Source organism: Otolemur garnettii, unplaced genomic scaffold, assembly GCF_000181295.1.
Source record: "Otolemur garnettii isolate 467f Iridium unplaced genomic scaffold, OtoGar3 scaffold00040, whole genome shotgun sequence".
Classification (NCBI taxonomy): Eukaryota; Metazoa; Chordata; class Mammalia; order Primates; family Galagidae; genus Otolemur; species Otolemur garnettii.
This window is the reverse complement of record NW_003852435.1, coordinates 7,929,898-7,943,941: the sequence shown is the minus strand read 5'-3', so window position 1 is coordinate 7,943,941 and position 14,044 is coordinate 7,929,898. Positions and strand designations below refer to the sequence as shown.

At 33.8% G+C, this 14,044-nt stretch overlaps 1 protein-coding gene across 2 annotated transcripts in view; it reads right to left on the bottom strand.

Moving 5' to 3' along the window:
* Window positions 1–14,044, bottom strand: part of TDRD3 (tudor domain containing 3) — a 160,173-nt gene that overhangs the window by 9,264 nt on the left and 136,865 nt on the right. For both annotated transcript variants that reach the window (XM_023513424.1, XM_012805383.2), the window contains one exon: window positions 2,499–2,624. In XM_023513424.1, coding sequence (XP_023369192.1) covers window positions 2,508–2,624 — 117 coding nt within the window. In that variant the 3' untranslated portion in view covers window positions 2,499–2,507. The remainder of the gene's footprint in view (window positions 1–2,498; window positions 2,625–14,044) is intronic.

The window sequence follows — 14,044 nt, the reverse complement described above, 5'->3', positions numbered from 1 at the left end:
GCCCTCAGAATGGGAGAAGATATTTGCTGGTTATGTCTCCAACAAGGTTTAATAACCAGAATCCACAGAGAACTCAAACATATTAGCAAGAAAAGAACAAGTGATCCCCTCTCAGGGTGGGCAAGGAACTTGAAGAGAAATTTCTCCAAAGAAGACTGGCGTATGGCCTACAGATATATTAAAAAATGCTCACCATCCTTAATAATCAGAGAAATGCAAATCAGAGCTACTTTGAGATATCATCTAACACCAGTAAGATTAGCCCATATCACAAAATCCCCAAATCACAGATGCTGGCATGGTTGTGGAGAAAAGAGAACGCTTCTACATTGCTGGTAGGAATGTAAACTAATATGTTCCTCTTGGAAAGACATCTGGAGAACACTTAGAGAACTAAAAGTAGACCTGCTATTTGATCCTATAATTCCTCTACTAGGTATATATCCAGAAGACCAAAAATCACAGTACAATAAAGATATTTGTATCAGAATGTTCATTGCAGCCGAATTCATAATTGCTACGTCATGGAAGAAGCCCAAGAGCCCATCGATCCATGAATGGATCAATAAACTGTGGTATATGTACACCATAGAATACTATGCAGCCATAAAGAAAGATGGAGACTTTACCTCCTTTACATGCATGAAGCTGGAAAATATTTTTCTTAGCAAAGTATCTCAAGAATGGAAGAAAAAGTATCCAATGTACTCAGCCTACTATGAAACTAATTTATAGCTTTCATAGGAAACCTATAACCCAATTCTAGCTCAGGAATATGGGGAAAGGGGAGAGGGAGTGGAAGGGAGGGAGGAGTGTGAATGGAGGGACGGTGGGTGATAGGATCACGCCTATGGTTCAACCTGTAAGGGTACATGTGAATCTCTCTAAATGTATAATATAAATGTCTTAACACAATAACTAAGAAAAAGACATGAACGCTATGTTAACCAGTTGGATGAAAGTATTTCAGATGGTATATAGAAACAGTACAATGTACCGCATGATAGTATTAAGGTACACTGCTATGATTTAAAAAAAAAAAGCATATAGCTCAAAAATTACATTTCAATAAGTAGTCATGTAGTCTTTATCCAATTCCTTAAGATGAAGCATTTCCTCTTTCTTAAAATGGACTGAAATTAATTAAACGATAAAAATTAAACTCAATTATCCAGGTTGGTGATTATCTCATCCTTTTTCTTTACCTCCTTCCTGCTTTTAAACTTTCACAGGTTGTCAACACCTCTGACAGAAGAAGAAAAGTAGTGTGTAACTATGGTATAATCTTAAATACTTTTTAATTGTAAGTAGTTTAACAGAATCAGGTTTTTCTCTCCATACACACACAAGCTCTGACAATTGAGTTCGCAAACTTATCCTGGAAAAAGCACTACATAGCTCATTGCTGAATATCACTGTGTTCATCTCTGAAGTACTCCCCTTGAGAGGCTGTGCCCTGATGCCCCACCTAGTCCACCCTTCATAGCAATTTGGAATGCTTTTTCTGGAAGAGCTATTATAGCTGTCATTGTACTATCTTGATGCACTGAAGGTCATTAAAATGTCTTCTTTTCAATATTTCTTTTATCTTCAGGTAAAGAAAAAGCCACTGGGCATCAGATCAGATGAATAGGCAGGGTGTTCCATTATAGTTATTTGTTTACTGGCTAAACACCCCTTCACAGACAGAGCTCTGTGAGCTCTTTGTTTTTGTTCATCGCTGAGCTCCTTCAGGGCCATTTTTGCACATGCCTTTCTCATGACAAGATTTTCAGTTAAGATCTCCTTAGCTGTTTCTCTATCAATGTTTACTTTGCCTCCTATGCTTTTTGCAGTTGGCCAACAATTTTAATACACAATTTGATGAACTTTTACAATGTTTTCATCAGTTCTGCTTGTTACTAGCCACCCTGACCTCTCTTCATCAGTGATACTTTCCCTTCCCTCAGAAAAACTTTACTCCATTTGTACACCGTTCTTTCTTCCTGGTATTATCCCCATAAACTTGGACTAACATGTCCCTGATTTCACTTCCACTCTTGCCAAGTTTAACAAAAAATTTAATGTTTGTTTACTGCTCTAATTCAAGCTCTGACCTTCTCATGACAGCACATAAAAACAGACAATAATGAATACTACTCAGCAAGTATGGCCACATGTAGACATAACCACAACTGTGAGACACTGATCTACCAAGCTTATGAAAGCTTACCAAGCTGTTTGTACACTGCTGCTAATGTAAACACAGTGATAAGTTCATGAACTTAACTGTCAGATCTCATACATTATTATTATTTTTTTTTTTTTTTTTGCAGTTTTTGGCCAGGGCCGGGTTTGAACCCGCCACCTCCAGCATATGGGGCTGGCGCTCTACTCCTCTGAGTCACAGGCGCCGCCCAGATCTCATATATTATTATAAAATATCAGTAGTTACTTACATATTTAAAATGAATTGTATCCTTCTTTATATGGAAACCACTTCACAATGCTAACTTTACCTTTTCATGCTAGTTCCGAGCCCGGGGAGGTTGGTAAAACTGCTGAGTTGGCCGAGTGGATCGTCTTGGCTGGCCATCACCTCCTCTACGGAACTCTAGCGTCTGGTCGTAGGTACCTTCTTCCTCCTATTTGGAAAGAGTAATGATTTAACATGTTCAAAACAGGTCCATGTTTCCTAAGTTAAAAATACTTTATGGTCCCCATTTTAATATACCCTCTTAAGCTGTCCTGGTAGTCACATATGTCAACTTTTACAACAGAGGTAGGCAAGGGAAAGGGGAAAGAAAAAAGGCAGGGACATTGTTAAAACTCTTTTGGTCCTTGGTAATAGAAAAATGTAATTTATCATAATAGGATCAGAATCAAACTTAATTCTAGAAAAGGAAATTATTTCCAAATAATAGCATGATTATATCATTACATGACTTGATACAATATGGTGAAAACACAGAAAAGCAAGCATTATAACAATAATTTTTGTGACTATTTGGGCTTCTAAATATTTATCAGGGAAAGTGGTTTTAGAAAGGTATGGAAAAAGGGGTTGAAGAGCCAGAGAATTTTCACCATCCATCCCCATCTGATGACATCACCAACAGCACTAAGAACCTGACATCTAGAGACAAGAAAAAATAATAAATTGGAAAGGGTAGGAAGATACAATTTACATATTAAGAAAGCTTCATGCAAGATAGATCACCACAGTGAGACTGAAACTATTTTATTTTCATTTGCTTTCTTACTGGGGGAATAGATCTACTGGCTCAAGGAATAGCATGAGGAAATTAGGATAAGTGGATTAAACAGCAGAAAGAGTATAGTTAATTATAATATTTGAACAAAAACTTAGAAGCAAGGAAAGGTAGCCAAAGCCACACTGGTTTCTTACTGAGTGCTGCCACCCTGTCATTATAGTGTTTTTGAATTACCATAAGTAGGAAATATGTGCCCTATTAGAGACAGAAAAAAATCAGCTCTTCATTTTATGAAAGAGCACCTATTTCACTAGGTAGAATTTAAATTCCAACTGAATTATCAGAGCACAATAATTTCCATGATTTTGAAAATTAATCCTATTTCTTCCTCCTCTTCATTTTATCTTTGAATCTCTTCTTTCACAAAAGATGATTCTACTTTGACCCTATTAATAACATAGGAAAGAATGTGAAACACTGAGTTCTATTCTTTCAAGTTTTACAGATCCAACTATTGCAATTTTGCCTAATGGAAACAGAAAGATGCTAAGGTAATTTGATCAAATCCTATTATTTAGCAATGATGTTTAATATTTCACATGAAAATAATTCTCATCATTAGATATCATTCACAGTACTCTTAAGAAGGAACGTTTATTTCTACTTTATATAAAGAATAGTGATGCCCAGGAAAGCTCTGTAACTTTGCTCTAGTACTTCTAAAACAACTTTGAGTTTTGAATTCAAACATTATTGTTTAAATGTTTAAGTCTCCGTCTGAAAAGAAAAGAAGCCAATAGCCAAAAATTAATGATCATCCTAAGGGGCCTATCATCACCAAAATAAGAGAAGAGAAAAATCTAACAATATATCTAGTGTAAGTCAATACCTTTTGGAGGCAAAATTCTGGATGAGCTATGCTTTCACTTATACCCTTTCATTAACAATCAATTTCAAAATGGTTAGAAGCGCCAGATATTATGTCTGTAATTTAGCAAAGCAATTAAAATTCAGGAAGAAAATATATAAAAGTATTCAGGAAAGAAGAGTATTATTCTAGTCACTGTTCTCAGTGATTGTCAAATATTATAGCTAAATTTGAAAAAGGGCTATTTAATCTGAAGACAAATGACAATATTTGAAGCTGTGCATATTAACTGGAAAGTATGAAAATATATTTGCTACTGCAGGAGATGAGGTAATTATTTCAGGAGTTAGAATGGAATGTTATTTTCCTCCACACCTGGCTGCAGAATTAGCTGGAGAACATTAGAAATATGTACTTTACCAATAAAATACACAGAAGTAGAACACTGCATTTTCTGAGTAAGCTGGATTTATATAACAAAAATGACACTGCTACTTGAAATATTTGTCTCTACTGTGTTTAAAAAATTTGGACTGTACTAACCACAGCCAATTAAGTGGTTTTATAAAGATGACTGACCATGCAATTTCTTTCATATAATCTGATGTCTACACAATGTTTTTATACAAAGTAGAAGCCAAAATAACAAAAGAAAACAAAAGAATTCTGACAGTTTGGTTTCTAGTTACAGTATTGTCGAAGGCACAATCTGTACTTTAGAAACTTTTAGTATTCCTGCTGCAGAGCTGCTGGGGGCAAATCTAGTTACCCACAACTACTTCTTATAATCAGTAGCATTAAATGGGACCTCTTTCTACTTTATGTAATGCACAGCTCAATTTATACCTTGTTCCTCTTCTAGCCCATCTTCTTCTTTTAGGTCTCAGTACTCTGTAACAGATTTAAAACTCAACATTTTTTAATTTCATAATTCATAAACATTTATTTTTTAAAAAATATCTGATATTATGTTAGAGCTGCCATAGTCCTAGACAGCCAACTAATCCATCTCTCTGAGTACAACAGGTGAGTCTGTAAACACAGACTGGTGGATTTCCAGAGTCACAGAGTTCATTAAAGGAAGAGTTCAGACCATGGCCACTTTGTTTTCAACTTTGAGGCAAGATTCTTTACAAGATTTATAATAATATTCATAAAATGGAACAATCCAATGTCATCTTCACCTAAGCTTTTGAGATTCAGAACTATTTTATCAGGATTCAGAGTTTTGCTCACCTCAGCTATGTTATGAGATAAAATTTGGTTTTTAAAAACTAAGGAATATACAAAATGAGCCTTCTTTTATGTCAATATTTGCTACTTTATTGCTCCTACTTAACAAAAAGATATAAAAATGCAGTAATCATAGTGACACTAAGCATGGGTGGTATTTTGGAAAATAAATTGCAAAAAAGATGTACATAACTTCATCTATAAAACACATGTGATAAATCACAACTACATCTTTCCTGCATACTATTCAGTCCCTCATACTTAGTACATATAGTATCTGGAATAAGAACACAGACAAACTACATATTCTCTATTTATAAATAAGTTGTGTTACAAAAGTTCACTGTAGATGATTGCCTGGAACCTGGAACCTAATATACTTCATTAGCAGGTAAAAAACACACTTAAATAAAAATCAGGGTCTCTGTTGCACAAATACTAAGGTGAAGAGAGGCAGTACGTAAGGAAGGGGCTAGATCAGTGGCTCTAAATTGGGAGTGCTTTTGCCACCCAGGGGCATTACACAAAGCCTGGAGGGTAGAGGCCAGGGATGCTGCTATATGTTCTACGATGCACAAGACAGACCACACAACAGAACTATCCAGGCCTAATGCCCAAAGTCCTAAGGTTGAGAGACCTTGGGCTCGGCAAATGAAACTTCCCACTCCTAACTGCCAGTGCAGCCTGGAAAAGAATTCTAAAATTTAAGAAGTTTGAAGTGGAACCCTTTCCCTTTTTCTTTTTGCACATTTTCTATTTAGACACTTTTTCTTCTGCCCCAAACTTTTTTGGGGGTATTTTATTTGCTGATAATATTTACAACATATTGCTTTGTTCAAGCTACATGGTCTTATTTACTTAACCTAATAAATTACCCTTATCTTAAATTACTATTCCTTCAGTATTTTCCCACAATCTTAACTTTGTAAGGAGACAAAGATAGATTACTTGGTCGGCAGAGATGGGGAGTGGGAATGGCAATAATTCTCTTCATTAATGGATAAAGTTGAAACACATTCTTCTTGGTAAAGTATCACAAGAATAGAAAAGCAAATGTACTCAATACTAATCTGAAGCCAGTAAACAATCTAATTCACAACCACATATGAGAAAAACTTATTTCAATTCAAGTTGAAAGAAGGGAGAATGACGGAGGGGGAGAGAGGAGGTCAGGTTTGGGGTGCTCCCACTTAATAGGCATATGGCACACCTTTTGGGTGTGGGACACAAGTACAAGAGGGACTCTACCTAACAAGTTCAAATATTGTGACCTGGTTGTTCGTACCCTCTCATTAACCTGAAATAAAAGAAAAAATAACTTATGAAAACTTAATACTGTCACCTATCCTTTAATAACTATTGTATAATTTAATAAAATTTAGTCTAGTTAGCTCCTTTTAACAGATTTGTATAGTAGTCAATAGTCACAAAACATTAAGCAGGCATGTGAAATTCAATGCACCTTCACCAATAATTCTTTAAATTTAGGATATTTTGAATGAAAAGTTAATGACTATACATCTCTTTCAGTGATTCACATATGAACCATTCATTCTGCAAATTTCCAAGCCACCTTTTACCTGCTTGATTAACATCTGTTTATGGAACTATACTAATTTTAATATATGTGGCAAAACCCAAGTAAACAATCATTGTAAAGACCAATCTGTTTTCCCAAAATATAATGTAATAAGCTCTACCAGTAGAACTTAAAATATTTTTAAGTAATCTATTTTTAGATTAATTATACTAATATTCTTTTATGTTAGAGTAACTGAAAATTGAAAGGAAAGCTGGATCAGCTCTGATTTTCTGTGAAAATTATAGACAACCTTTTGTGCACACGGAACTCATGTATTATCATTCATACTAAACTTTAATTTACCAGTTACCCTTGTTCAAGGAGTATGGTCCACTTCAATATTTATAGTTCTACCACAAGACAAAGTGGGTCCTCAGAAGCATGAACCACAGATTATAAAACAGGAAGTCTTTGTAAATAAACAGGTAGTCCAACTGAGGCTACTATTTGTTCATGTAATTGGTACCACAACCTGAGCTAATACACAGGTCCAATTCACAGGCCTAGCTGCCCCTCACCACGCTCCCAAGTAAAGAAGATGAGGTATATAGATTGCATACATTTCAGAAATGGACAGGGAATGGAAGAAAATCTAATGGAGCAGATTTATATTTTCTTATTATTATTTATTCGGAAAGTAAGCATGGCATACTTTCTTCAAATGACACTTTATGTGTAGTTCCAATGTAATAAGACAGATGGTCTCAGGTTAAAGTAGGTAATTTTACATGTGTGTAAGCAGTACCCCTTGCCTTTCTCTTCTTCAGAATTGCCAAGCTCTATAAACCCCAAGGCACAAAAATTAAAAGCCCAATCTAGTTCAACTTCTGCTATACACGGTGAACCAACTGGGTGGAGTGACTTGATTAAGGGAAGAAAGTGATCTAGTGTGAGAACTGGAACTGGAATGGAGGCCTCTGACTCTTTGCTTTCTATCACAGAGAAAATCTAAACCTTCCTCTTCACTCCCATAAATGAAATAAATGTCTTACTTGATAATAAAAACTCACCTTATATAAACAAAAGGGAGGAAAAACACAGGCTTCATTAACATATGAGAAAGTTATTATATAGCCAAATATAGGACGTTTTGTAATAGGCCAATTTATTGTAGTTTTTACAACTTTAAGTAAAGTAAAATTCCATTTTAGAAGAAAATGTATCAAGGAATCATTATCTCCCTTCCCCCCAAATCACCCTAAGATCATCTCTTTTTGCATGCCTTGTTGAATAATATTTTATTTGAAACAAAGCATTTTATGACAGAAAAGGGAAAAAATACCAATTAAAAACAAAAGAAAAATCTGATTCAAAATCTAATTACTAAACCACTCTTCTAAAATGCATAGCTGACATGACAATATTTTCATTCCTATCCTATACAAAATTTCAGAAGGAAATGTGGAACATTTCATTGTAGTTCTGATTTTTCTTTCTTAAAAACTATATTTTCTAAAGTTATATTAAATTAAAATCATTGATGATTCCATAGGCTATTATAAAATACCTTAATACCTAGTTCATGGATTTTTATTATATGCTCTGCCAAGTAAAGCACAATCTAAGACAATTAAACTCCAACATTAAAAAAGACCGTAGAAGCAACTAAAGTACTATTTATCATTGTCCTTCCTCTAATGTCTCCAAGATCTTCTATCCATTAATACAACATAAACAGGCTATTTCAAAGGCACTCATAAAAATGTAACTGAACATCACAAGGCTACATCCACATTGGAGAATATAGCACAAAAGAGAGATTGGGAGAGATGTAACCCTTATCAAATTCCAAATGATAAAAGTTATAAATATCCTACCATTCAAAAATTCACCTGGGTTTTTTGCAACTTTAAATAGAAAAAAAAGTATGAGTGTTTATTTCACTGTGTGCCTGGTATATTGTATGTTATCTCACATATTAATCCTTGAAGTAATACTTTGAACCATTTAATCTCAACATTTTATAGATGAGGAAACTACAGCTGAGAGTAATTAGCTTGAAGTTAAGTTAATGTTAAGTGGCTGCTTCCATTAGATTTCCAGGCTATACAATCTAAAGTTCTTTTCATTTCAACACATAGTGTATATTTACATTTCCTGCTTCGGATACAGGTAGTTTTCCTGAACTTTTTCTAATAGCTTACTTTTCTCTATGGTCAATTATTTTTTATTTTAAAAAATTTGAGCTTTATTAAGGCATAGACAAATATGACTTGTATAGATTTAATTTGATGTTTTATATATGTATACACTATGAAATAAACACAATTAAGCTGATTTACATACCCATCACCTCACATAGTCCCATTTTCTTTTTCTTTCCTTTTCTTGTGGAAAGAACACTTATAATCTTCCCTGTTAGCAAATGCCATTTTTAAAATGCAGTATTATTAATCACAGTCACTCTGCTGTATATGAAATCTCCAGAACTCATTCACTGTGTATAACTAAAACTTTGAACCCTTTGACCAACATCTCATTTCCCTGTATTCCCTGCTCCTGGCAGCCACCATCTTACTTTCTGCTTCTGTGAGTCTACTTCAGATTCCACATGTAACTGAGATCACACAGTATTTGTCTTGCTGTGTCTGAATTATTTCGCTTAGCACAATGTCCTCTATGGTCAATTTTTTTTTTTTTTTTTTTTTTTTTTTTTGCTGAGGAACAAGAAACTTTTTTTCTCCCTTTTTAAAATTATTCAGGTTAATTTAAGGGTACGAATAATTAAGTTACAATGTGTGCATTTGTTATGTAGAGTTCCTCTTATAATTGTGTCCACGCCAAAAGGTGTAGTGTATACCCCAACATTGTGTCCTTGTGCATTGGGATTTTTGCTCCTTCATTCTTGTGATACTTTATTCAGAAGAATGTGTTCCACCTCCATCCAGGTTAATACAAAAGATGTAAAGTCTCCATCTTTTTTAGTGGCTGAATAGTATTCCATGGTGCACATATACCACAACTTGTTAATCCACTCCTGGGTTGGTACATTTAGGTTGTTTCCACATTTTGGCGATTATAAATTGAGCACCATGATAAACAGTCTAGTGTCAATGTCCTTAAGGCAAAATGATTTTTTCCCTTCTGAGTAAATGCCTAGTAGTGGGATTGCAGGATCAAATGGGAGGTCTAATTTGAGTTCTTTGAGGATTCTCCATACTTCCTTCAAAAAAGGCTGTATTAGTTTTCAGTCTCACCAGCAGCATCAAAGTGTTCTCTTCTGTCCACATCCACACCATCTGCACTGAGACTTTGTGATGTGGGCCATTCTTACTAAGCTTAGGTGAACTCTCAGGGTGGTTTTGATTTGCATTTCTCTGATGATAGGGATGATGAGCATTTTTTCAAATGTTTGCTAGCCATTCATCTGTCTTCATCAGAGAAGGTTCTGTTCATATCTCTTGCCCAGTGGTAGATGGAACTGCTTGCTCTTTTTTGGTTGATTAACTTGAGTTCTCTGTAATGTGTGAAAAACTCTTGATGATGTTGGACTGGGAAAAGATTTTTATGACGAAGACTTCAGTGGCGATCACAACAACAAAAAATAAACAAATGGGACTTAATTAAGCTGAAAAGCTTTTGGACAGCTAAGGACACAACAATTAAAGCAAAAAGACAATCTTCAGAATAAGAAAAGATATTTGCATGGTACAAATCTAACAGAGGGTTGATAACTCTATGTTTAATTTTAAACAAATTAATGGCTTCACCCTTGAAGCTATAAACATTATTTAATGAATATCATTGCTTTGAAAAATGAATAGTCAAGTCCAAAGAATGAATAGAACATATCTGTAAAAATGTGTACCTCTTTAAAATTCATTGTTAAGGGTTAAATAGATTCCAAAACTTTGTCCAGAAGTCAGTGTAGGGAACATACTCCTGCTCTAAAAAATGTTAATCTGCTCAAAGCATTCCTTGAGAAATACTACATCACAGCATTGGCACTTAAGAAGTTTGGGTTTAGACTATACCACATCTCAAGCAAATTACTCAACTTCCTATGTCTGTTTTCTCACATAAGAAGCATGGCCACATACGTGTACTAGAAGAATTAACATATAAGATAAATACCTATAAAGAGCAAATAAGAAATCTATTTGGCCATCATTCTGAATCAAATAACTCTATATTAAAAAAACTACATATGCCCACTTCAGTTAAACTATGTAGATGGGGTCTTGGCTTAAAACCAAGAACTTAGCTCCAATTGGAGCAGGAAAAAAAAAAAAGAAGAAGAAAAGTCTTTGCAAGAAGAAAGGTTCTTGACATCGCCTTCCTTTTATTTCTTCAGAGGTTCAAACATTATGCACAAAGACTAATATTTTCACATTATAATTCATTCTATTGTTACCATTATTTTTGTTTTGTTTCTTTGGGGAGGTTGTCTTTTTTTGTTCTTCTTTTTTAATTATAGAGGAAAAAAGGGCAAATAGAACAAAGGAGGGAGGAAAGTAGCAAAAAGAGCATTACTGAAAATGATCAACCAAAAATCACAGACACTATTTGTATAAAACCTGAATATCTTAAGATGAAGCTAAAAATAAGCTGACATAATTAACTTCTTTGACGTCTTGCCTTTAACCTATAACCTTAAATTTTTAGGATATGTAATAAAAATAAACCAACCAGAAATAATACTTAAAAAGAGAAAATATAGCAATGATGACTAATAATGGAAAATGCTTATTTTTTTATGTTATGCTATTGATACATTTTCAGGTCAATACTTGTAAATTATTTTTGGTCAATACTTGTAAATTATTTTTGCAAACAAACTAATTCTCCAAATACGATTACTGAGCAAATATGTTTTAGAACAGTTAAGACCTATCAGCACGAATCACAAGAGGCTAACCACATCATTCTCTCATACTTTATATAATTTTTGTATCTTAAATTGGTAAGCTAATGCAATTTAACTGATTCTTTCTCTGAAAGTAATAATTACTACATCATAATGTCAGAATGGCTTTTTACTCTAAAACAGCCCAATGTACTTCATGTACATGACTGACCAGTGAGACAACCAAAACAGTGACTTATAATACAAATTTAATGAACTGAATTAGAAAAAAAATCTCTAGTCAAATTGATAAAATATAGTCCAGATCTCTACAGCTAAAAAGTGCTAAAGGTTAGAGTAGTAGGAGAGATATGATATGAAATACTTCATGTAATTGTAAGAAAAATTGTAATACCAAACAATACAAAAATAAATCCATTTGCTAGCTAATGTTTTCATCCCTTATTAAGAGTTAAGGAACATAAGACTGACAGGTGAAGAATGAAAACATTAATCCTTAAAGCAAGTGGGGCCCTAAAGTAATAAACAGCAGTATCACATTTCACTCACAATTCATGCCCAATGATCCAATGCTAATAATGACTACATAGCAAACTATTTCTCTTTGGTGAAACACAAAGAAAACACATGTTTAAAAATTCTAATAAATGATCAAGCTGAGTAGTAAAGCTATAGCTTTACAAGTGTGAGGTACTTCAGAAGTCACTGATCTAACCTTCTCCGTAGTTCATCCACTTTACCACACACAAATGGGGATTCTGCCTTCTTCAATTAACTCTGGTGAAGGAAACTCAGGTTTTCATGAGCAGCCAATGATGCTGCCTTGTGACCTTCACTAGAAAGTGCAAATCTGCATTCCGGAACTCCTATTTACACTTTCTAGTCTGTTTCCTTTGCCATATGAAAGCTTTTAAATTATTTAAAAATGAGTATTATATCTTCCTTTATTCTATTAATAAGAATCATTGGTCAACTACCATTATTTCCAGAATCTCCATCATTTGGATCTTTTCCTTTATATTTTAGTATTTATCAGTCTATATCAGCTAGTACTGAATAATACTCCAAGTATGCTCTGCCTGTAACACAGTAGTATTATTTTTCATGATGAAAGCTGTAGGCAATATACAAATCTATTAGGTATCTAATCTTTCTTTAATGTTTTTAGTGGTTGCTCAATTACTACTCACTCAGATTGTTCTTGCTATCAAGTAAAACCCCTACAACCTACTCCCAGATCTAGTGTATTCTGTGTTTGTAGAGAATTATTTTCCCAGTCTAAATACAAACTTAGTTTTAAATTTAAGTGCAGCTGAAGTCTATGCACACTAACAAAAGATGTAATTTTGGCCTGGTATTATCACTGATGTATTCTGAATAACTATGTAGTATCACATTAGGTATTTCCGACAGGTTATTTTGATGATTTGTTAGCCTTCATTTTGCAGAATGAGTGGAAGTTAGAGGCCACCAGCTTAAAAGGTAATATCTAGATGGGCTAAAATGTAGCTTAATTTTGAAACTAGGTTTGAGTGAGATTTAGGAGATATGAGATTAAACTATGTAAGACTGAACTGTTTTAGCAAAGAATACTAGGTTAAAATGAATAGATTGTTTTTTATCCTATCCTAAATAAAAGACCTCTAGTCCCTTGAGAAATATCAGGGATTTCTTGATACCTCTACCCACATCTGTCTTCTGATCTGTACCTAAAATTTGTGAGAACTAAGATTGAATGAACTAAATGGTTAAAAGACACTTTACTGGAACTACTTATCACATATTGAGAATAAATTTACCATTATGCTGATCATTTTCATATACATTATTTCATTAAACTCACGTCAAAATTCTCAAGTAGGTTAGTATCATTTATCTACATTTACAAGTAAAGGGTAGAATTGTGCTCTTGGTGTCAGAAAGTCCTAAACCTGAATATCAGCTCTGCAACTTACTAGCTCAAAGATCTTCACAAGTTACTAACTGGCTCTAAACTTGTAGTTTTCCTTTTGCATAATATGAGAATACTAATATTTTACAGAAATCCTGTAGATAGTAAATCAGTTAATATATCTCTAGAGTTATACATGCTAGTATTCCAATGGCAATTATGTTTTGAGTAGAAAGAACTTTAATCATCATACTCTCAACCACTTATACTATTTTGCCTCAGAGAGAATATATTATTTTCTTATTATCTAAATAAATATTTCTTTCAGCATACTTGTATTTAAGAATATTTTGCCTCACACTAAGATTTCAAAATACTGAATGTATACAAGCAGTTAACTTTCTTTTCTTTTTTTAATTATTCTCTTTCCAAGCTTGGGTGGGAAGCCTTCTCATCTTTTTTTTTTTTT